We start from the raw sequence: 23,266 nt of genomic DNA on the forward strand, positions 1-23,266 counted from the left end.
ACAGTATGGTAAGGGGCGTAACATTTCCGTCACACGCTTGAGGTATTCGGCCAATCACAACGCACTGGATAGCTGGCCAATCACAGCACACCTCGCTTTTCAGACCGATGAGCTTTGTAAAAATCGATGCGTTTCAGAAAGGCGGGGCATAGAGGAGAAACAGTATGTGGAAAATAATGTGTTTTTTTTACCTTAAACTGCATAAACATATTTCATTACACCAAATACACAAAATAATGTTCTTTTTTAGCAACATCATATGACCCCTTTAAAACTGCGGCGTACCAAAAAAATGCTCAGAAATGTGATGTCACAAGAATTTAACCGTTACGTGTTACAGCGCTGTAGAGAGCAATACATAAAATGCATTAGCATTCTGATACATGGACTTGTAGGTGACCCTGTATAATTCACTCTTCCTCTGTGGAGTCAGTTTCTGGTTCAGATGGCTGAATTAAATCAAAATATTGCCACTGTGTAGCATTTACTTCAGTTAAGCAAGTGAAAGTGGAGCCGTATTCAGAGCTGGTTTTGACTGAGTGGAGGCGGGGACCAATTTGCATATTCATGCTTCTGTGTAAACTAAATTACATAAGGGTGTAGATTTGTATTCAAGCCAGGCATGAAGAAATAATTTTCATTAAACGTTTATATTTGTCATTTTGATTATCAAAGTTGAGTTTTAAGGGATAAAACTAGGGACTGTAAAATTAGTTTGCGAGAATTACATATTTTGGGGGATTTTTGAAGTATAAAGTGCTAAAGTTTGGTCACTTTAATAAAATATATATAAGTATAATACATAAGTAAAATCTGTTTGGGGAAATCGTTCCCCTTTACGCGAAACTCTGAATCGCACAGATTTCTATTGAAATTTGCTTGCTAAAATTTGCAGAGCGAATTTTCTCTATTATTACATGGCTTTTTGCAGTAGCCTACTTGATTTTGATTGGTCAGTCATGCCATTCTGCTGTTCAATTATTTTTGCATAATGCCCATTGATAATTTGTACGTGGCAACCAATTTCTTAGTTTTGGTGGTGTCTGTCTTCTCATGTTATAAAATAATTTATATCCAAAACAGTATTTTATGTCTATTTGGTAAATGACCATCATGATAATGTACAGTCAGCTGATCATAATCACAAAATAACCGTCTTTAAGGTGATAAAAGGGGTTTATTTTGTGATAATGGCCAGCTAACTGCGATTTAGAATCCAATGAGAATTTATCATTTGTTTCGAATCGGATTCATTTAAGCGCAGTTCCATTCATACGTTCACTCCACTCATATTGTTGTGTCTTTTGGCTTTTTTGACCTTGTCAGTATGGAGAATCACATGAGGTTTCCTGATCCAATTGGAGTTGGCTTAGTCCTTTTTTAATCCTATTCCTCAAAGCAATCATCTCTAGATCTGTTAAGGATCTTATGTGTGACCTTTGACCATGTAATAGCAATATTGCATAACGGTTCACATATTTCTGTTATTTTACGGACCCGACACGTCGGTTTCTGCAGGGAAACAGAGATTAGGTTTTCTCTGTAAAATAAACTGAATTTTATGCCAGTGTTTTTATATTTTATGAAGGAACTGTTCTTGTAAAAGTGGCTTCTTTAGAGAGTTGAGGGTTAGTTGTCTTTTGCTGTTGTAAAACCTTAGAGGTTTGTTAGGAATTCTTTCCATCCAGGGTGAATTTTCCATAATCTATAGCTTTGTTCACACTGCTAGTATTTCAGATTTGTTTTTTTTTTATCTAGTGTTTAGGACTGACTGTATGAAATCTTATCAGTTTGTTCAAACAATGTAGACAATATTTGGTATATCTACTCCAGTTGCTATTGCAATGACTAAAGACTTTCTTCTGGAACAGCTCCGAGTTGCTTTCAGTGTAGAAAGAGAGGATGGAAAACTGATCATTTTGCCCCTGCTCACATTGTATGCATCCATGCATATGCTGTTTTTAATTTGAGTGCATACACTCTTAAAATAAAAGGCGCTTCAAAAGGTTCTTCAAGCGATGCCATAGAAGAACCATTTTTGGTTCCACAAAGAACTATTCAGTCAAAGGTTCTTTAAAGAACCTTTGACTGAATAGTTCTTTGTGGAACCAAAAATGGTTCTTCTATGGCATCGTGTAGCACCTTTATTTTTAAGAGTGTACTGCATTAAAAAAAAAAGGTTTCAGGTCGAGACTAATTCAGAGACAACATGAGATTAGCATACATTAGTTCTCAGTGTGAGCTTTGTGATATCATGAAGAAGCACAGCAGGATGGAGTCTGTCAGTAGCTCTTACGTCTGGGACTCCTCAGGGATTCTTTGGTTGTGTGTGCTTAAGTCCTAACACAAATAGGAAGCGTTCTATTTGCTGAAAAGGCAGAATATCAACGAAAGAGCAAAAACAAATCTAATATTCTTGCAAAAATGATTTTAGAAACCTATAAGGAATAGGCTTCTGGGGATATTTGACAGATCTTATTAAAAGTGTATTAAGCCACATCAGTCAGTGTATACAGTGACTGGACTTTTATATGTAAGACGCTGTTGATTGGGCTTCATTTATAGACTGTTATAGATTCATTAATTTGATCAGTGACTTGTGCCATGATTTTTTTCTGAAAGTTTGTAGGATGATCTCTTTAAATTTGTATGTTAAGTGTACATTTCTGATTCTTATTTTATATTGCACAGTTGCAGCTTTATATCTCAAATTATGGCTATATTGTGACTCTTAACTGACATATTTATCTTTTTTCTCATTATTGTGACTTTATATCGCTCAATGTGAATTAATATTTTACGATTGCGAATTTGAAGTTAAGTAAACTACACTTTCAGATTTTTTTCTTTCAAAAAATTGAAAAATAATGCTTTTATTCTGCAAGGACAGGTTAAATTGATCAAATATGACAGTAAATTCAGTTTCAAATGAATGCTGTTCTTTTGAACTTCTTTCATCAAAGAATCTTGAAAAACAATATATTAGAGTTTCTACAAAAATATTAAGTGACACAACTCTTTTCAATATTGATAATAAAAAGAAATGTTTCTTGAGCAGAAAATCAGCATATAAGAATGATTTCGGATGTGACACTAAAGACTGGAGTAATGATGCTGAAAATTCAGCTTTGCATCACAGGAATAAATTACTTAAAATGTGTAAATCAGAAATCTTACATATTTTAAATATTATTGTATTATATTCTGTACAGCATTTTGAGCAAATAAATGCAGCCTTGGTGAGCATAACAAAAACCGACACCAAACATTTTGAATTATTTTAAATTTTTATAAACGTTTGACTCAAAATTTACAGGCTATTTACAGCAGTTCATCAGGCAGTTGTGAGTTATAAATAAACCAGTCTAGAACGAGTAGGCTACAATTAAACCCTGATTACATTTCCAAAAACTCAAGAAACTCAGTGTTTTGTAAATCAGTCTGTCTGAATACATCTACAAAAATGAATGTTTCTGACAGTAATGACATAAAACTTACATCATAATAGAAATAATTACTTATGCAGATCTTTTTGAATAGCAAAAACATAGCGCACACACACCTGTGCAGTAATCATGCTGTCTAACCAGCATCTTGATATGCCACACCTGTGAGGTGGATGGATTATCTCGGCAAAGGAGAAGTGCTCACTAACACAGATTTGTGGACAATATTTGAGAGAAATAGGCCTTTTGTGTACATAGAAAAAGTCTTAGATCTTTGAGTTCAGCTCATGAAAAATGGGGGCAAAAACAAAAGTGTTGCGTTTATAGTTTTGTTCCGTGTAATAAAATGTTCAACAACAAAGAAATAAGACGCAGGAGGCCCCTGAAGCCAGATGTTTTGCAGAACGTAGCTGTGTCAGCCTGCATTTATTATAGAAACAATCACGCAACCCTTAATTACTAGACGAGGCCTAGTAGGTTGGATGCAGTCGTCCTCATATAAGACCACAGGGTTTAATGCTGTGTCCATGTTTTGTGTAGTGAACTATTGTAAAAATGATTTATGTAAGGAGGCCAGACATTTACTCAGCTCCAGAGCACGGCTATAAGCAAGATTATGTCCTGTCTGTGTGCTGTGTGACAATGCCAGTTGTGTTTCTGACGGAATCGCATTGGTCTTCAGGAAACATTCATCCGTTTTTTTTAGTAACTCATTGTAAATTTGTATCTGTGGAGCAGGGCATCTTTCAGGTCCTTTTATGAGAATGTAGATGAATTAAACCGACTCGGTGAGAATGGACCTCAAATTAATGATGATTTGTCTCATGTGAGTCAGTTCATTCTAGTGATTCAGTCAAATCAATTCACAAAGCCTAGAAGTATTGGCGAAGTGAAGTATTGGGGATATCTAAGTTAATAACTTGATTAAAAAAAATCTTCTTATCCTGGCAAATTGCATTTATAAAACGGATAGTTCCGGTCCTTGATTCTGATTGGCTGAGCCACGTTCTAAGCTGTTGTAAATTACTCTACAAACACACACCTTTGTTTACGTTTGTGTGCTGCTTGGCGAGGAACTACATTGTTTGGTTTTTATATCATTACACTTTATTTTCTCTGTTTTATTTTGTGAAACTGTACTACATATATGGAATAACCGTTTTATAAAAGCAATAAACCCGTGAAGCCGTGGTTTACAGCGAATTTATAACAGCTAAGGGGGTTTTAGGCACTCTTAGCGGTTATAAATTCACTGTAAACCACGGCTTCTTGGGGCTTATTGCTTTAGTTTATTAAGTATATGTTTAGTGAGTGATGACTCATATTCATTATCTGTTAATGTGTTTTTTGTTTTTTTCAGATGGATATAGAAACGGTATGCACTGAATGAACTGAACATGCAGTTGTTTGCATTTTAGGAAAAGTGACGTTTGATTAACCAATGATGCAAACCCTCTTTAACAAGAAAGTATAACTATGCAAAGTACATTAATGCAAATCCTGGACGGCAGAAGAGTTACAGTGTGTGTTTCACTGCTGCTGTGACATTCACTCGCAAATTTGCATGATAAATCTCTTTTCATTTGAATAGCATATTTCCTACATGCATTCTCTCTCACACTAGGTAAATTATTAACAATAAAACGTTATAAGTATCATTTTGTGAAATAAAAGATAATTTGTACAAACACAATGTATTTTTTAAATTTTTATTTTTTTTCAAGCAACGACAAGGTTATATAGGTTTGATTTCCAGGGAACGAATACATTTATTTAAAATAATTGTATACCTTGATTGCAGATTGCATGTTGCTTTTGATAAAAAAAAATAGCATAAGTGTAAGTGAGAGACGAAATGTAAATTTGAATGCACAGTCCTAATCATGCAAGATACACAATGTAAAATGATTGCTAAAATATACAGTGTTATTTTATCACATCAGCTCCTTCTTCTTTTTTCACTTTTTCACTTAGACAGAGTTGATAGATCATATGTAAGGCATCTCGTTGGTTGCCCTGGTAACTGTGAAGATGAGCGGGAAGGTGTGAAAGTGCAGGAATACGGGTGTTGTTCCTTTGTCTTCCATCAGATCTCAAGATCTGCTCCTTCACTGGGAACATCAGGCAGGAATTCTCTAAAAACAGGTTTGTGAGGATCTGCTTTAAAAAAAGGCCCTTGTAGCCACTTTTTAGGTCTTATGAGCTACAGAAATAGTTGGAGTGACACATTTTTGATCTTTTCTTATATTTCTTGGGAGGCTTACTGCGTGAGGAGGAAATGCAAGCAAAAGTAAGACCTTCATGGAATTATTTTATTTCTCTCTTGGATGTATATCGTACTGCTCTGGAAGGAAATGACAGCCTATGATGTGATGATGGATGGTTTTCTGGTTGTAATTTCAGATTTGTGTGGGATTGTGGTAGATTATGCGCACTAGAAGCTGTATGATTTGGTTTTAATGGGAAATAAGATGGCTTGAATCCATGTTAATGAGAAATGCTGTTATAGTACTTGTGCAGTGACTTTTCCTGCCCCCATAATCCAGTGGGTTTATCATAATACTGATGCTGTTTACACCAGCCAGAAAATCAGATTACATGAGAAATCTTGAAAATGGATGAGTTCAGAAATGTGTGTTTGATTATGCTGCAGGTGACACTGAAATGTTGCTTGTGAATTTTTTTTAATTTTTTTAAAAAAATTTTGCTGTTTGTGGTATTAATGTAAATTCTGTACATTTTCTATAAAAGCTTTGTTTGTCTTCTTGGCTAACATCTCCTTGCATCTCTTGCAGGTTCTGGTGTGGTGAAGAATGCAGAGAGGAGGTGTTTTCTTACGATGCATTAAAACCAAAAAATAATCTACCATAATCACTGGAAAGTAAAGAGGAATTTGATTAGCAAAGAGAAGCAAAGTGAAGTGACAATGGGGCGAAAGAAGATCCAGATTACCCGCATAATGGATGAGAGAAACAGACAGGTGAGATGAAGAATGAAGATGTCTGCTTCATGAATCAAAACTAAAACTGCAATAAAAAAAAATATATCGGTGCTTTCCATGTCTGCAATTAGATGTTAAAGATAAATGTAAATAAAATTTCAGTAATTTGTGAAAAAATTATTATTATTATTTTTTTTTTTAAAGAAATTAAAACTCTTATTCAGCAGGAATGTATAAAATTGACCAAATATGATAAAGTAAAAGCATTTATTATGTTACAAGAGAGTTCTTTTTCAAATAAATACACATGAAACTTCCTATTCATTAAGGAATTATTTTTTAAAATGTATCACCGTTTCCACAAAAATATTAAGCAGCACAACTGTTTTCAACATTGATATTAATAAATGTTTCTTGACTGATTTCTGAAGTATCATGTGACACTGAAGACTGGAGTAATGGCTGACGAAAATCAGCTTTGCCTTCACATAAATTCGATTTTAAAATATATTATAATATAAAACATTTATTATAAATTGTAATAATATTTAACAATATTACTGTTTTTATTGCATTTTTGATCAAAATAAAGCAGCCTTGGTGAGTGATTTCTTTATCTTTAAAAAATCATTTAAAAATCATGCTTTGCAAACTGTGGTGAATTTTTGCACACAAGTCAGCCATCAGCAACACCGCTCTTTAGATATCTTGGTATCAAAAACTAGTTCTCAGAGCTGGTTACGTTTTTTTAATAACCAAATTAAAACAAGCATGACCATTACAATCCGATTCACGAGCAGAAAACCATTATGAACTGCGTTTTTTGAAGGAATTGGCCAAAAAGACTTACAAATCAGATACAAACATTCAAGTTATAAGTTTGAAGTGATTCAGTGACTTATTCAATGAATAGATTGGAGCGTTTCTTCACTGAACCGCAATTCGTTTTGTAGTGCTTCCTTTAAAGAGTTAAAAAAAATTTTTTTTTGCTGTTTGTGGTATTAATGTAAATTCTGTACATTTTCTATAAAAGCTTTGTTTGTCTTCTTGGCTAACATCTCCTTGCATCTCTTGCAGGTTCTGGTGTGGTGAAGAATGCAGAGAGGAGGTGTTTTCTTACGATGCATTAAAACCAAAAAATAATCTACCATAATCACTGGAAAGTAAAGAGGAATTTGATTAGCAAAGAGAAGCAAAGTGAAGTGACAATGGGGCGAAAGAAGATCCAGATTACCCGCATAATGGATGAGAGAAACAGACAGGTGAGATGAAGAATGAAGATGTCTGCTTCATGAATCAAAACTAAAACTGCAATAAAAAAAAATATATCGGTGCTTTCCATGTCTGCAATTAGATGTTAAAGATAAATGTAAATAAAATTTCAGTAATTTGTGAAAAAATTATTATTATTATTTTTTTTTTAAAAGAAATTAAAACTCTTATTCAGCAGGAATGTATAAAATTGACCAAATATGATAAAGTAAAAGCATTTATTATGTTACAAGAGAGTTCTTTTTCAAATAAATACACATGAAACTTCCTATTCATTAAGGAATTATTTTTTAAAATGTATCACCGTTTCCACAAAAATATTAAGCAGCACAACTGTTTTCAACATTGATATTAATAAATGTTTCTTGACTGATTTCTGAAGTATCATGTGACACTGAAGACTGGAGTAATGGCTGACGAAAATCAGCTTTGCCTTCACATAAATTCGATTTTAAAATATATTATAATATAAAACATTTATTATAAATTGTAATAATATTTAACAATATTACTGTTTTTATTGCATTTTTGATCAAAATAAAGCAGCCTTGGTGAGTGATTTCTTTATCTTTAAAAAATCATTTAAAAATCATGCTTTGCAAACTGTGGTGAATTTTTGCACACAAGTCAGCCATCAGCAACACCGCTCTTTAGATATCTTGGTATCAAAAACTAGTTCTCAGAGCTGGTTACGTTTTTTTAATAACCAAATTAAAACAAGCATGACCATTACAATCCGATTCACGAGCAGAAAACCATTATGAACTGCGTTTTTTGAAGGAATTGGCCAAAAAGACTTACAAATCAGATACAAACATTCAAGTTATAAGTTTGAAGTGATTCAGTGACTTATTCAATGAATAGATTGGAGCGTTTCTTCACTGAACCGCAATTCGTTTTGTAGTGCTTCCTTTAAAGAGTTAAAAAAAATGGAATTGTTAAGATCCGAATAATTAAAATCATTACGATTCTAATCCATAATCAACAGCCTCTGTAATCACTGGATACAGCCAATTGCATCACCATTAGTTTTATGCCAGAAAACGGTGACTTGTACCTGTTTAGAGCCTTTTTTCTTAGCAGAGGGAACATCCAACACCTTCATTCCTAGCATACATGATTTATATCTGTTAACAAATGTTGTTTACAAATGATTTAAATTTACAAATGTTCGCTCAGGAGTGCCCCATGTCTCTTAAGCGTGTTTAATGAATGTCTGTCGTGGGGGGACCGGGCTGACCCTCCTCCATGCGTCTGCACACAGGAGCTCTTGTCTGGGTTCCTCAGCGGGCTGCAGTCCCTGTGGTGTGGTCGCAGTAATTAGAGCAGTTCAGGGCTCCACATCTCTCATTAGTAGACCGGTCAGACTGAGGGCTTGCACAGTGTCTCTCTCTGCCCCTGACGGCCATCACTCACAGCAAAACCACAGGCACAGGCCTGAATTTACCCAGTCTGTACTGGGATCTAAATTTAAAATATCAACCCGCACCACAAACCCTGTCTAGTCTGAGCGCTCTTGTTCGGGCGAGTATTTTTGGTACACACAGTGTTTTTGATTTTCAGTGATTTACACTGAAGGTTTTTAGTCAGTGACATGCATATGTAGAAATACTGTAGATTCCTGTGTACATGAATAATTCCTCTGTACTGTATGTGGTTAGTTTACTATATACAGGTGCATCTCAATAAATTAGAATGTCGTGGAAAAGTTCATTTATTTCAGTAATTCAACTCAAATTGTGAAACTCGTGTATTAAATAAATTCAATGCACACAGACTGAAGTAGTTTAAGTCTTTGGTTCTTTTAATTGTGATGATTTTGGCTCACATTTAACAAAAACCCACCAATTCACTATACAATAATTGACTATTAGCCATTTTATAGAAAGCCTTGATATATTTTAAGTGATAGCATGATGTAAGAAGCCCAATGACTTCCTGTTAACATTATTATTAAAAAACCATTAGCTGTTACCATAGTTTTTAATGTTTATGAAAGAAGTCTTGTGTATGTATGTGTATGTATGTATGTATATGTGTATGTATGTGTGTGTGTGTATATATATATATATATATATATATATATATATACACACACCTTGCTACGTGTAATGTGTTAGGCTAACCGAGACTTGTCATTTGCACTTATATATTGTTGCTCTTTTGTTAGTTTTGACTGCTTTTATTGTCCTCGTTTGTAAGTCGCTTTGGATAAAAGCGTCTGCTAAATGACTAAATAAATAAATAAGTCTCTTATGTTTACGAGGCTGCATTTATTTGATCAAAAATACAGTAAAAACAGTAATACTGTGAAATGTCATTACAGTTTAAAATAACGGTTTTCTATTGTAATATATTTTAAAATGTAATTTATTCCTGTGATGCAAAGCTGAATTTTCAGCATTATTCCTCCAGTCTTCATTGTCACATGATCCTTCAGAAATCATTCTAATATGCTGATTTGAATTTACTGAGTATACATTTACATGTATTATTATTAATGTTGAAAACAGTTGTGTTGCTTAATATTTTTTGTGGAAACTGATTTTGTAATCTTTAATAAATAGAAGGTTCAAAAGAACAGCATTTATTACGAATAGAAATCATTTGTAACATTATAAATGTCACTTTTGTCAATTTAATGTGTCTAAAAGTATTAATTTCTTTCAAAAATCCTACTAAACCCAAACTTTGATTGGTATTGTACACTATAGTACACACTATAATACATCAGATGGTAATTGCATGGTATTTTATATATGCCTGTATTATAAAGTACTGAGTACTGTACAGTAGTATGGTATGTATCTTGTATTCCAAAGTGTAAAAAACATTATTACCAAAGTACCATATCAAGAAAAACATGGTATTGTCATACTTCACTTATTTAAAAAATGTACCATGATTGTACCGCAGTATTCTTGGAAGTACTATGGTGCACCATGTAAAAAATAAATTAATTCAGTACCATGGTATTTTCATAGGATACCGTCAATGAACATTGGTACTACCACTGTTTTTTTTTTTTTTTTTTTGCAGTTTGCCAAAAGAATCATGGTCTTCTTATGGTACCATGCCCTAAAAACATGGTAAAACCATGGTAGTTTTGATACTGTTGTCTTTCCATTCTATAGAATAGTAAATACTATATTATGTTGTTGTTTTCATTCTTTCTGACCCTGAGTATTCTTGGTCCACATTGTAAATTACTTAACTGTAGTTTGGTTATTGATGGTTAATCATTATTTTCTTATTATCCAAAAGCATTAATCATTCCTCAGCCGCCTCTATAAGACTGAATGGAATGCTGTGTTTGAGCATTTCAAATGGGATTTTACACTGTGACATTGACAACTAACATCGAACGAGTTTGTTCTCAGTGTTTGCTGTAAGAATTTGGCCCTCAGTTGTGAAGTGGCAGCAAGCTTAGGAGGGTGATAATTGGCAGGAAACATGAGATGATCTGGCAACCCTGACAGCTGGGTCTCATCAGACAGTCGTGAAGAATTACTTCTTCTGATACTAGTAATGAGCATACACTCAACAAAAAACAGTACAGTACCATAGTCATTTTTGTTATAGTATTAAAAGTGTTGTATTTAAGTTTATACACTACCCTTTAAAAGTTTGGGGTTGGTACGAATTTTTTATGTTTTTTGAAGAAATCTCTTATGCTCACCAAAGTTGTATTATCTGATCAAATATACAGCAAAAACAGTAATAATATGAAGTATTATTACAATTTAAAATAACTCTTTTCTATTTTATTAAATTTTAAAATGTAATTTATTACTGTGATGGTAAAGCTGAATTTTCCGCATCATTACTCCAGTCTTCAGTGTCACATGATCCTTCAGAAATCATTCTAATATGCTGCTCAAGAAACATTTCGTATTATTATCAGTGTTGAAAGCAGTTGGAATGCTTAATATTTCTGTGGAAACTGTAATATGTTTTTTTTCAGTATTCCTTTATTCTTTAATAGGAAGTTCATAAAAACAGCATTTATTTGAAATAAAAAGTAAATGCTTTTACTGGTACTTTTTGACCAATTTAATATGTCTTTATAGAATATTAATTAATTCATTATTAATTTCTTTAAAAAAAAAAAAAAAAAGAAAGACAAAAAAACTTACTGACCCCAACATTTTGAAGGATAATATAGAGATTAACATTTATAATAAGTAAACATAGACAACATTTGTTATTACATCCATAAGTTATAGTTTTTCAATCTAGCTTTTGTTTGGCCGTATCTTTTGGTTTGGGCAAAACCAATTGTAACAAAAACCACATCAGTCAACAGTGAACAGATGTTGATCATATTACTTAAACTCCTTTGTTGATATCTTTGACCATAAGGATAACATATACACCTTTCTGATATTTCTCCTGTCGTTTTCCTAGGTGACGTTCACAAAGAGGAGGTTTGGTCTGATGAAGAAGGCGTATGAGCTCAGTGTTCTGTGTGACTGTGAAATAGCCCTGATTATCTTTAACCGCTCCAATAAGCTCTTCCAGTACGCCAGCACAGACATGGACAAGGTCTTGCTCAAGTACACAGAATACAACGAACCTCACGAGAGCAGAACCAACTCGGATATTGTAGAAGTAAGTGGCTACACATTTTAGGCAGCGTGGGAATTTCAAAAGCAGATTAAAATCTGTTACTATTTGCTGTAAAATAATTACCAGTATTAAACTGACTGATATTAAAGATTGCATGCAACCTATTTAATGTGCTTCCACGTATATTTAAAATGCTTTGCTGATCACAGATATGTCTTATGACATTTCACAGTAGTGATCTTGATTCATTCTGAATCTTATGACCCATATCTGATTGAATATCTCACAGAATGGCCTTTAACAGATTACACTAATGCATGTAGTAGCAGTAGCATCTGGAGATGCGGGCTGCATTTACTGATTCTGTAATACAGTTAGGCAGTGGTGGACGAAGTACACAAATCAAGTACTTGAGTAAAAGTACAGATACATATAATAAAGTATTACTCCAGTAAAAGTACTCCTTTTTCAATTTTACTCGAGTGAAAGTACAAAAGTACTCGATTTTTTTATGTACTTGAGTAAAAAAGTACTGATAGATAGATTTATTTTGCAATTTTATATAGGCTACTTAATTCAATTTTATATTAGCACATATTTTTTATAATCCTACTGCTCAAAATACCTGGGATATTCCCAAAACAACCACTATATGGAGTCAAGATATATTTTTGTTGTTGATATGGACTACATTGACGAGAGTGATGTAGTAATGTTCACTAGTATGAAGCTTACACTGCGATGTACCTGAGAGAAAACAGATTTGACCATCTGATTTTCACCAGTGTTTTAAAGCTTGTTTTGCAGAACATCACAGTTATATATGACCTGAGAATAAGGCCTGAAGTTAGGAAGAACATTTTAAGGAAAATATGATTATATTTTCATAATTATTTTTTTCTTCTCAAACCTTGTCTGTGGTGTAAAAACACCCCTGGCCACTTCCCACTTTGATATTTACTGTAGTTGCCATGTTCTGAACATCACATCCTTTCTTTTTCCCTCAGATGTAATCTATCTAGGTGGTTGAATAAAAATATTTGGACTTTATTAAAAAAAAATAATAATAAATAAAAAAGCTCGTTAGCTAGACATTTAGCATCAGCTAACAATATTTACTTATTTTCTGTATGGTTATGAATAAACATTCATATCTGTCTACTCTGCTAGTTAATCCAAACAATATAAAAATGTATACTGTTGATAAACAATATAAAAACAGATGTTACATAGGGCTAAATGCGTAGCATTTTAATAAAACTGCTAACGTTACAGCAGCGGGGAATATGAACATGCATGAGTTATTTTATTTAATCTGTGTTATTTTAATGTTTAATTTTTTTTTTATACCTAAAACATAGAGACACTGATGTTAATGTGTCTGCATTCAAGCATTTCAGTGGGCTTAAATAGATCACCCTTTACAGCAGATTTAGTTCACAGACAACTGACAGCTTTGACCTAAATATGATTTTCAGTTACAATAATTAATCCTAAAATTCGACATTAGTAACTTACTTTTAACAGCATCAGACACAAGATCTCCTGGTTCCTTCTTGTGAATTCAGTTCACTGGAGACTCGCACTAAACGGTTCATTTGAATCAGTGAGTTGTCGACTAGAGAACAGCTGCAATCAGATCATTCTAATTCGTGAATGAATCGCTTGGTGCAATTTGCGTACCGATTTAAAAGATTAATTGAAAAGAATCAGTTCGTTCATGAATCAGACACACCGCTTCTGCGTGTCGGAGCACGTGATATATTATAAGAAGTAACGATATGTTTTATGAAATGTAGTGAAGTAAAAAGTACGATCTTATGCTTTGGAATGTAGTGAAGTAAAAGTAAAAGTTACTCAAAATAAAACTACTCCAGTAAAGTACAGATACTTGAAAAATGTACTTAAGTACAGTAACGAAGTAAAGCTACTCCGTTACTGTCCACCACTGCAGTTAGCAAACAGTTGGGCCGCATTTCAAGCATGCAGGCTAATTATAGATCACGGTCTTCAGTGAGGCATGTGCTCAAATTACATCTTCATTTTCACATGCATTTGCTCTATTTACAATTAACATGTGATGCTAGCCAAGGTTATCCTGTGCTTTACCTTGTTATATAAGCAATTGTCATGTGTGTTTACATTTATTCATTGACGCTTTCATCCAAAGCGACTCATACACCACCTGTCAGAAGTTTAGATTATGATTTTTTTATGTTTTTGAAGGATGTGTGAGTTTCTTATGCTCACAAAGGCTTCATTTATAAATACAATAATACAAAAATAAATACAAAAATACAGTAAAACAGCCATATTGTGCAGTAATATTAAAATAATTGTTTTCTATGGAAGCCTGTTTCTGCCACAGGATAAAACAAAATTTAAAAGGTAATTTTTTTTTAATCTCACAATTCTGACTTTTTTCAATTCTGAGAAAAAAAGTCTGAACTGTGAAATATAAACACAATTCCAAGAGTCAGAAAGTCAGAATTGGTTTGTAAAAGGTTGCAATTACCTTTTATTATTTTTTATTCCATGGCGGAAGCAAAAAATAAAAAACAGAATTACGAGATGTAAACTCAGAATTCTGTGAACAAAAGAGTCAGAATTGTCAAATGTAAACTTAGAATTCTTAGGAAAAAAGTCAGAATTGCGAAATGTAAACTCGGAATTGCAAGAAAAAAGTCAGAATTGTGAGCTAAAAAGTCGCAACTTTTTTTTTTTTTTTTTTTTTTACAAATTTCTTGGCAGAAACGGGCTTCCATAGTTTTCTATTTGAATATATTTTAAAATGTAATTTATTCCTGTGATGTAAGTTTCTGTAGAGATGCCAGGTTTAAAGTAAATAGTGAACGCGTGTTCAACATCTAGCTATCTGTAGCTAAATGCTGGTGCTAAAGTCATGTGAACCGGTTTTCTGTGAGTGGTGCTAATTGGTTGTAGCTAAAAATAAGGATCCAGTCTTATCCAACATTCATTCTGAGGAAACCTGAGATACTATCAGTCAAGGACGTGGAACTCTTGGCGAGCGCTGCTCTCATTAGCCTCCATGAATCACAAATCACGTATGTGCACCAGAAATGCATTTCTGAATCAAAGTTATGTGTGCTGGTCTCACATTAGCATACACACTTACTACTGAGGTTGTGTTTTACAGTATACTAGCATGCCATATAGCCTATAGGAACTTTGAGCCTATTTGCTACTTTAATTTGATAATCACTTATAATATATATCCAAATAGGAATTATTTTAAAGATTGTTAAGGAGGGTCATCTGAAGAGGTAGAAAAGTAATAAACCTGCCTCTAAGTTACAATTAATTGTACTTCAGTGTTATAGGAAAAGTTTATCTAAAAATGACAGTTTGATTAAAAAGTACTCACCCTCAGGCCTTCCAAGATATAGATGAGTTTGTTTCTTCATCAAAACAGATTTGGAGAAATTTAGCATTACATCACTTGCTCACCAATGGATGCTCTGCAGTGAATGGGTGCCGTCAGAATGAGAGTCCAAACAGCTGATAAAAACAGCACAGTAATCCACAAGTAATTCACAAGACTCCAGTCCATCAATTAACATCTTGTGAAGTGAAAAGATGCATGTTTGTAAGAAACAAATCCACCGTTAAGACGTCTTTAGCATTAAACCAGTGCTTCCGGCAAAAATACGAGTCCATAATCCATAATATTGCTTTCTCCAGTGAAAAAGTAATCTCATCTGAATCAGGAGAGAAATATGCACAGATTAAGTTACAAGTGAAAACAGTCCAAAACAGTTTGAAACAAAAATGTCGGTTTTGAACAACAGAGTGTCCTGTGATGTGAAAGAACACAGATGGATTTTGTCACTGGAGGAAGCGTTATTATGGATTGTGGTGTTTTGGCCAGAAACAGCCAAACAGGAACAGTGATTTGAAATGGTTTGAAATCCCTTAATGATGGATTTCTTTAATACAAACATGGAGCTTTTCACTTCACAAGACATTAACTGATGGACTGGAGTGGTGTGGATTACTGGTGAATTATTGTGATGTTTTTATCAGATGTTTGAACTCTCATTCTGACGGCACCCATTCACTGCAGAGGATCAAGACAGATTGGAATGAGATTAAATGGAGAATTTTGCTTTAGCCTCATGCTTCTCGTACAGTATGCGGCGTCTCCTCTACAATTTCTGAAAATAATTAGTTGAGATTTCTAAATGAATATTGTGTAATTTTTGTGTTTTATTGGAGATCGACCATAGCGGACAATTTCGCATTGATTACTGAATGACTAGGAAATTGGTCATAAAATGCATTAACTTCTTCAACCTGGACGTCCTGGAGCCAATGATGATAATTTGAGTGGGGCAGATCCTGTCACATTAGTCAAATCTTCACTGCATATCACAATCTGGTTTTGATTTCCATATTATTAGTGCCTAGATTTGTTTTCCAGAGAGTCAGAACCTCCTAGCTGAACTCTTCAACCTCTATCTGAGTCATAGGTGTAATTTAAGGCCCAGTTATAACATTAAAGCACAGAGTTACAGCATTACAGACGCCTGAGGAGCAGTATATAACTGGGTCAAATTAATGCAATACTGCATCCCATATTGCAATGTACTCAACTTGACTTTCCATTTCCAGTGTGATGTATAAGAGATCAAAAGTGGATGGCAATCCAAAAAATTTATTATACATGCAAGATGAGGTAACGTGACAACAATATAAGACTCTACTATTAGAAACATAATAATGGCTACTTTTTTACTTGCTGTTTAAAAAAATAGAAGGTAGTGTGCAATGTAGCTGAATACTATATTTTGTATTTGGTTTATAATTAATCTCTTATGTATTGTTCTCATTTGATGCTATTCCAATATAATGTGTGCACTGCACTCATTCAGATTATTGCTATAGTAAAATGTATTTTCAAAGAAGAATAATCTACATTTGTGTATTGCTAGCAGACTAGCCTTATATTTGTAAATTTTTGCATATAGACATTGAAAATTATAGTGAATGTTAGAGTTTTATGCCATCATACTGTTCTTCTTTGCTGCTCCCTATAGGTGCTGAACAAGAAGGAACAAAGAGCTTGTGACAGCCCAGATCCAGAAGCTTCATATGTCCTCACGCCACACACGGAGGAGAAATATCAGAAGATTAATGAAGAGTTTGACAACATGATGAGAAATCACAAAATTGTGAGCAAAATGTGATGCGTTTTCATCTTGGCATCCCTGTTACACTACACTACTGTTCAAAAGTTTAGGATAGTAAAAAGATTTTCTCTCTCTCTCTCTCTCTCTCTCTCTCTCTCTACTCTTCATATGCTCACCACACCACCTGAAAAACTACATAGCAACACCCTTACAAACACTCTAGCACCCACATACAGTAGGTAGCAACACTCTAAAAAGCAGCCAAAGCATCTTAGCAACTGCTTAGCAACATCTTTACAACCACAAAGCAACAGTCTAAAAAGCAGCACCCTTACAATCACCCAGAGCACCCTAACAACAACATAGCAACACTCTAGAAAGCAGCCAAAACACCTTAGCAACTACATAGCAATACCATAAAAAGAAGCCAAAATACCTTAGCAACTGCTTAGCAACATACTTACAACCACCCAGAACACCCTAGCAACTCCATAGCAACACCCTAGAAATCAGCCAAAACACCTTAGCAACAACAGTACATAGCAACACCCTAATAAGCAGCCAAAACACCATAGCAACTGCTTAGCAACATACTTACAACCACCCCGAACGCCCTAGCAACCGCATTGCAACACTCTAAATATCAACCAAAACACCTTAGCAACTACAGTACAAAGCAACACCCTAATAAGCAGCCAAAACACCATAGCAACTACAGTACATGGCAACAAGGCGATTTTAATATACACTTGTGTTGTGGGCAGGATGTGATGTCCAGAGAACTGTTAAATGTGATTAACTCTTTTGATTTGACACAATGGGTCAAAGGATCAACTCATAATTTGGGACACACACTAGATTTGGTTTGATCTTTCAACTTGCACATTCAGAATGTTGTGATTGATGAGGTGGTGTTTTCTGACCATAAGCCAGTGTTTTTTAATGTCTGCTTTGAGGAGAAGTCCACAATGCTTGTAACCAGAAAAAATATGGTCCAGAAAAATTAATTCCTTGACTAGTGGAGAGTTTGCCTCATTATATAGAAATCACTGTGAAACTACTCTTATTTGAAGAGTCTCTGAAGAATTTAAGTGTTGATGAACAGGTTAATCACTGTAATGTTGTTTGTGCTGAAATCTTGGATAGTGTTGCTCCTCTTAAAGTTAAAAAACGTAAAGGCAAATATCAGCCATAGGTAAATGATTCTACACGGACACTTAGACAAAAGGCTTGTCAAGCCGAGAGGAGATGGAAAAAACACAAACTGCAGGTTCACTATGAGATTTTTAGAGAATCTCTATTGACTTTTCAGAAGGCTGCTAGATGTGCTAAACACAAATATTACTCCGATGTGATATCGCAAAATGCAAATAATTCTAAAATTGTATTCAAGATTTTAAATTCAGCCATAAATCCTGTACAAACTAGGTATCCTGATCCTGTGAAGAGTTTCTTAATTTTTTTAATAGGAAAATTGTTGATTTACATTCTAAGATATTGAAACCACTAGTAGATCCGTCTATTGACCTGGCTTCTGCCTGCTGCACAGAATGGACAGAATTTCACCCTATTATGTTTCCAGTTTTGGTGGACACTGTGAAGCATCTTAAATCTTCTTCATCAAAAGACGATGTTATGTCTCCCTGCCTTTTCAAACAGGTTTTTGAGAGTGTTGGGACTACTGTGCTGAATTTAATTAACAACTGTCTCAGTCAGGGCATCTGTCCAGCTGGTTTTAAGCATGCTACAGTTCTCCCACTTTTAAAAAGGCCCAATCTGGCAGTGGAAGACACAAATAATTATAGACCAATTTCAAACCTACCTTTCCTTGCCAAGATATTAGAGAAACTGGTCTTTAAACAACTACAATCGTATACTACCTTAAATGCAATATGTGAGCCTTTTCACTCCGGTTTTAAGTCTGGTCATAGTACTGAGACAGTGTTGGTTAAAGTGCTAAATGACATCTATCTATCCACAGACAATGGCGAAAGTGTTATTTTAATTCTGCTTGATCTTAGTGCGGCATTCGATATGGTAGACCATAGGATTTTAATTGAGCGCCTTGAACATTGGGGCGACCTAAAAGGCAATGTGCTGAAATGGTTTGAATCTTATCTTACGGATAGGTCTTTTTCAGTGAGAGTTGGGAACTGTAATTCTTCAAGATTACATCTTCCTTGGGGAATTCCACAGGGGTCAATCTTGGCGCCGTTGCTGTTTTCCCTCTATATGCTACCTTTGGGGGCTATATTTCGAAAACACAAAGTATAATTTCACTGCTATGCAGATGATACGCAGATTTATCTACCCGTGAGAGAGTCAAACCTTGTTAGTAGCTTGTTTACAGGAGGTAAAGGCCTGGATGGTTGCTAATTTTTTGTTGCTTAGTGAAAATAAAACTGAGGTTATTGTTTTTGGCCCTAAGAATCAAGAAGTGACTCAGTGTTTAAATTCAACGCACCTGGCTGGCTTTATGAAAACCCATGTGAAAGACTTGGGCTTCGTTTTGGATAGTGAACTAAAGATGAACAGGCAAATAAACACAGTGGTGAGATCTTGTTTTTTTCATTTATGTCTATTAGCGAAGACGAAACCGTTTTTATCTACCACTGATTTGGAGAAAGCTGTTACGGCTCTCGTTTTCACTCGAATGGACTACTGTAACTCCCTTTATTTTGGAGTTGATTGTGGTGCACTGGGGCGCCTACAGAGAATCCAGAACGCAGCAGCGAGAATGATTAAGTCTGCAGAAAAACACGACTCCGTCACTCCATTACTTGCGTCACTAAATTGGCTGCCGGTACGGCTTAAAATAATTTATAGGATTCTTATTTTTGTTTTTATGGCCCTTCACAATTTAGCCCCTGGGTATTTGTCAAGTATGATATCAGTTTATATCCCTACGAGATCTCTGAGGTCTGAAAACCAACACCTCCTTTGTGTAACTAGGACAAAATACAAACACAGGGGAGATAGAGCCTTTTCGCGAGCTGGTCCAAAACTGTGGAATGACCTCCCCCTCATCGTATTAGATCCGTTAACTCACTACCGGTTTTCAAAGCTGTGTTGAAAGCACATATTTTAAAGACCAATGAGGAGTTGTTGTGATGCAGGTTTAGTTATTTTAAATTGTATCCATGTTGTTATGTGATTTGTGTTATTATTTGAGACTATGCTTGTTGTTATGTAATTTTATTGTGATATTGTGAAGCACTTTGGGCAACCTGGTGTTGCATTAAACTGTGCTATATAAATAAATAAACAAAACAAAACAAAACAAACACCCTGATAAGCGGCCAAAACACCATAGCAACTGCTTAGCAACATCCTTACAACCACCCAGAACTCTAGCATTTGCACAGGCAACCACTCCTGTTTAATCTAACTTATCCCTTGACATCTCTCTCACATCATCTTCTCTGTCTCTATCAGCCGGCTGCTTTGGGTCAGCAGAGCTACTCGATACCGTTGACTTTGACCGTCACAAACCCCACCACCCTGTCCTACAGTACAGACAGCTCTCTGGACACCCCAGTGTCCCTCAGCGGGGCTAACATACTGTCTCTGTCCTCCAACTCCCTCCAGAGCAACAACAGCACTGCTGTCATGGGTCAGTATCTACTGTGCATCATTACCATATGTTTTTGAATGCAATACCATCATGATGCGGTTTCCTGCACATGATACATGATAATGCTGTGGTGTAGGGCTGCAAGATAAATCGAAATGGAATCGCAATCGTGATTAGACAGAAGCTGCGATTGTCATGCGTATCTCTCAGTGAAGCACGGTTCTGTGATCAGCAGTAAATCTCCATCCAAAGGCCAGGGGACGCTCTCGCGCTGAAAATCCAAGAAACCTCGCAGAAGAAACCAGTGTTGTCAAGCCTGCAGTTTTCCCGCGGCCCCTGGAGTGCGAATTTTAACGGGGAGCCCCCCTCGAAATGCAATTGGGCTAGTTTTGAGTAGCAATTGGGTTTTGAGTAGCAAAAAGTTTTGTTGTGAAAACCTGGCAACCCTGGAAGAAACCCAGGAAATGCCTATAGCAGTAGCTGGATGAACAGAAGATTTAAAGGGGTGATATGATGCGATTTCAATTTTTCCTTTCTCTTTGGAGTGTTACAAGCTCTTGGTGCATAAAGAAGATCTGTAAAGTTGCAAAGACTAAAGTCTCAAATCCAAAGAGATATTCTTTATAAAAGTTAAGTCAACCACGCCTACCTAAAATGCCTCGTTCAAACACGCCCCCACGTCTACATCACGATGTGGGAAGATTTGCATAACGCCGCCCAAATGTTCACGCAAAGAAAGAAGGCGTAACTTTTATTCTCGCTGTAGTATTGTTGTTGCCGCCATGTCGTGAAGTCGTGTTTCGTTGTGAAAGCGAAACTACTTTGTTTGGCCTTCCCAAAAGAGGAAGATATCTGCTTTGTCTGCATTAGTTTTTTATATTTAAAGGGTTTGCCACTGATGATTCAAACGCGAGTTTTGAGCAGTTCACTGAGAAGCTATGCAAACAGCTGTCATTATCGCGAACGATTTCATAATCGCGCAATAATATCGTCTGCAATTTTTTTGCGTAACTTGTCAGTGAACTACGGCTCTGTGTAGTAAATGCTGCTCCATCTGAAAGTGCTTGATGATGATTTACTGCTGATTACAGAACTGGCTTTACTAAAATGCGCATGACAATCGCATTCAATTAATCGTGCAGCCTTGGTGTACAATAGTAATTCCTTTGAGGTAGCTTGGAATTCCATGTAAATACAGTGGTTGGTATGCTAATCATTTATTTTCATGGTAAATATCAAAATATTATGGTATTGCCATTGCTTTGGTTCAGTCATAACTCCAGTTATTCCAAACCTGTATGAATTTCTTTCAGCTGTTGGACACAAAAGAAGATATTTTGAAAAATGTTTGGTAGCCATTGACTATGGTAGCCATACTATGTAATTAAATGGCTACCATCAGTTACTTGGTTACCAACCTTCTTCAAAATATCTTCTTTTGTGTCCAACAGATAAAAGAAATTCATACAGGTTAGGAACAATTTGAGGGTGAGTAAATGATAAACAAATTTTCATTTCTGGGTGAACTATCACTTTAAACAGTCATATCTTGGTCTTGTTTGTTTGATTAATTTTCATATGTTCAGATGGCATGCCAGGTTCTTCAGACGTCACTCTTCCAAATGGTGTGCACTCCAGTCATGTGGGTAGGTACTTCCTTTTTTGGTTAACTTTTACAATGTGTCCGAATGTAATGATGAAGTTCCACTAAGGTGCCAGTCTATTTAAAGAACACACATTAAACGTGATTTACTTCCATGCACGCTGTGCAATTCTACTTACATGAGAGATAAGATTACAAACCATTCACAAATCAGGTGAATGTTTTTAAAGGGCTGGATGTGTATATAATTTACTGTAATTTACTGTATTATGGACATGAAGCCATCAAGTTGTCACTATACTGTACTGCACTTGTATATGTAGCATATAAATGAAAGTAGCTGAGAATGTGGCAGATCCTGTATGTGTGTTTATACAGTACGTCTCTGTGTGTTAATCACTGATGTTGATTGGTGTGGTCAGGATGCGAGGTCATGACCTCATGCATGACAAACTGATCTCCTTATCCACCACTAGTCCTTTCTGCATTCCTGATTTGTCTGTTAATGAAATGCTCCAGGTTAAAAACTAGTGAAGCTCTATGCTGTCATTTACTATAGAAAATTATTTATGTTTCTCAGTTGAAAGAAGGGGGAAAAAAATGTTTAGAAGGCATTTAAAATGGTTTAAAGTCAGAAATTATATATATATATATATATATATATATATATATATATATATATATATATATATCTACTTACTGATCCTCCTC

General features: G+C 35.0%; 1 protein-coding gene across 6 annotated transcripts in view; it reads left to right on the top strand.

Annotated features, from left to right (window-relative positions):
* mef2ab (myocyte enhancer factor 2ab) overlaps positions 1 to 23,266 on the top strand; it is a 30,397-nt gene that overhangs the window by 2,398 nt on the left and 4,733 nt on the right. For 3 of the 6 annotated variants that reach the window (XM_016284906.1, XM_016284910.1, XM_016284911.1), the window contains exons 1-5: positions 7,445 to 7,649; positions 12,067 to 12,270; positions 17,286 to 17,420; positions 20,814 to 20,991; positions 22,539 to 22,598. In XM_016284906.1, the coding sequence (XP_016140392.1) occupies positions 7,596 to 7,649; positions 12,067 to 12,270; positions 17,286 to 17,420; positions 20,814 to 20,991; positions 22,539 to 22,598 (631 nt within the window). In that variant the 5' untranslated portion in view covers positions 7,445 to 7,595. The other 3 variants (XM_016284907.1, XM_016284908.1, XM_016284909.1) reach the window with 3 other exon arrangements.

This window comes from Sinocyclocheilus grahami, unplaced genomic scaffold, assembly GCF_001515645.1.
Source record: "Sinocyclocheilus grahami isolate Dianchi unplaced genomic scaffold, SAMN03320097.WGS_v1.1 scaffold190.1, whole genome shotgun sequence".
Taxonomy (NCBI): Eukaryota; Metazoa; Chordata; class Actinopteri; order Cypriniformes; family Cyprinidae; genus Sinocyclocheilus; species Sinocyclocheilus grahami.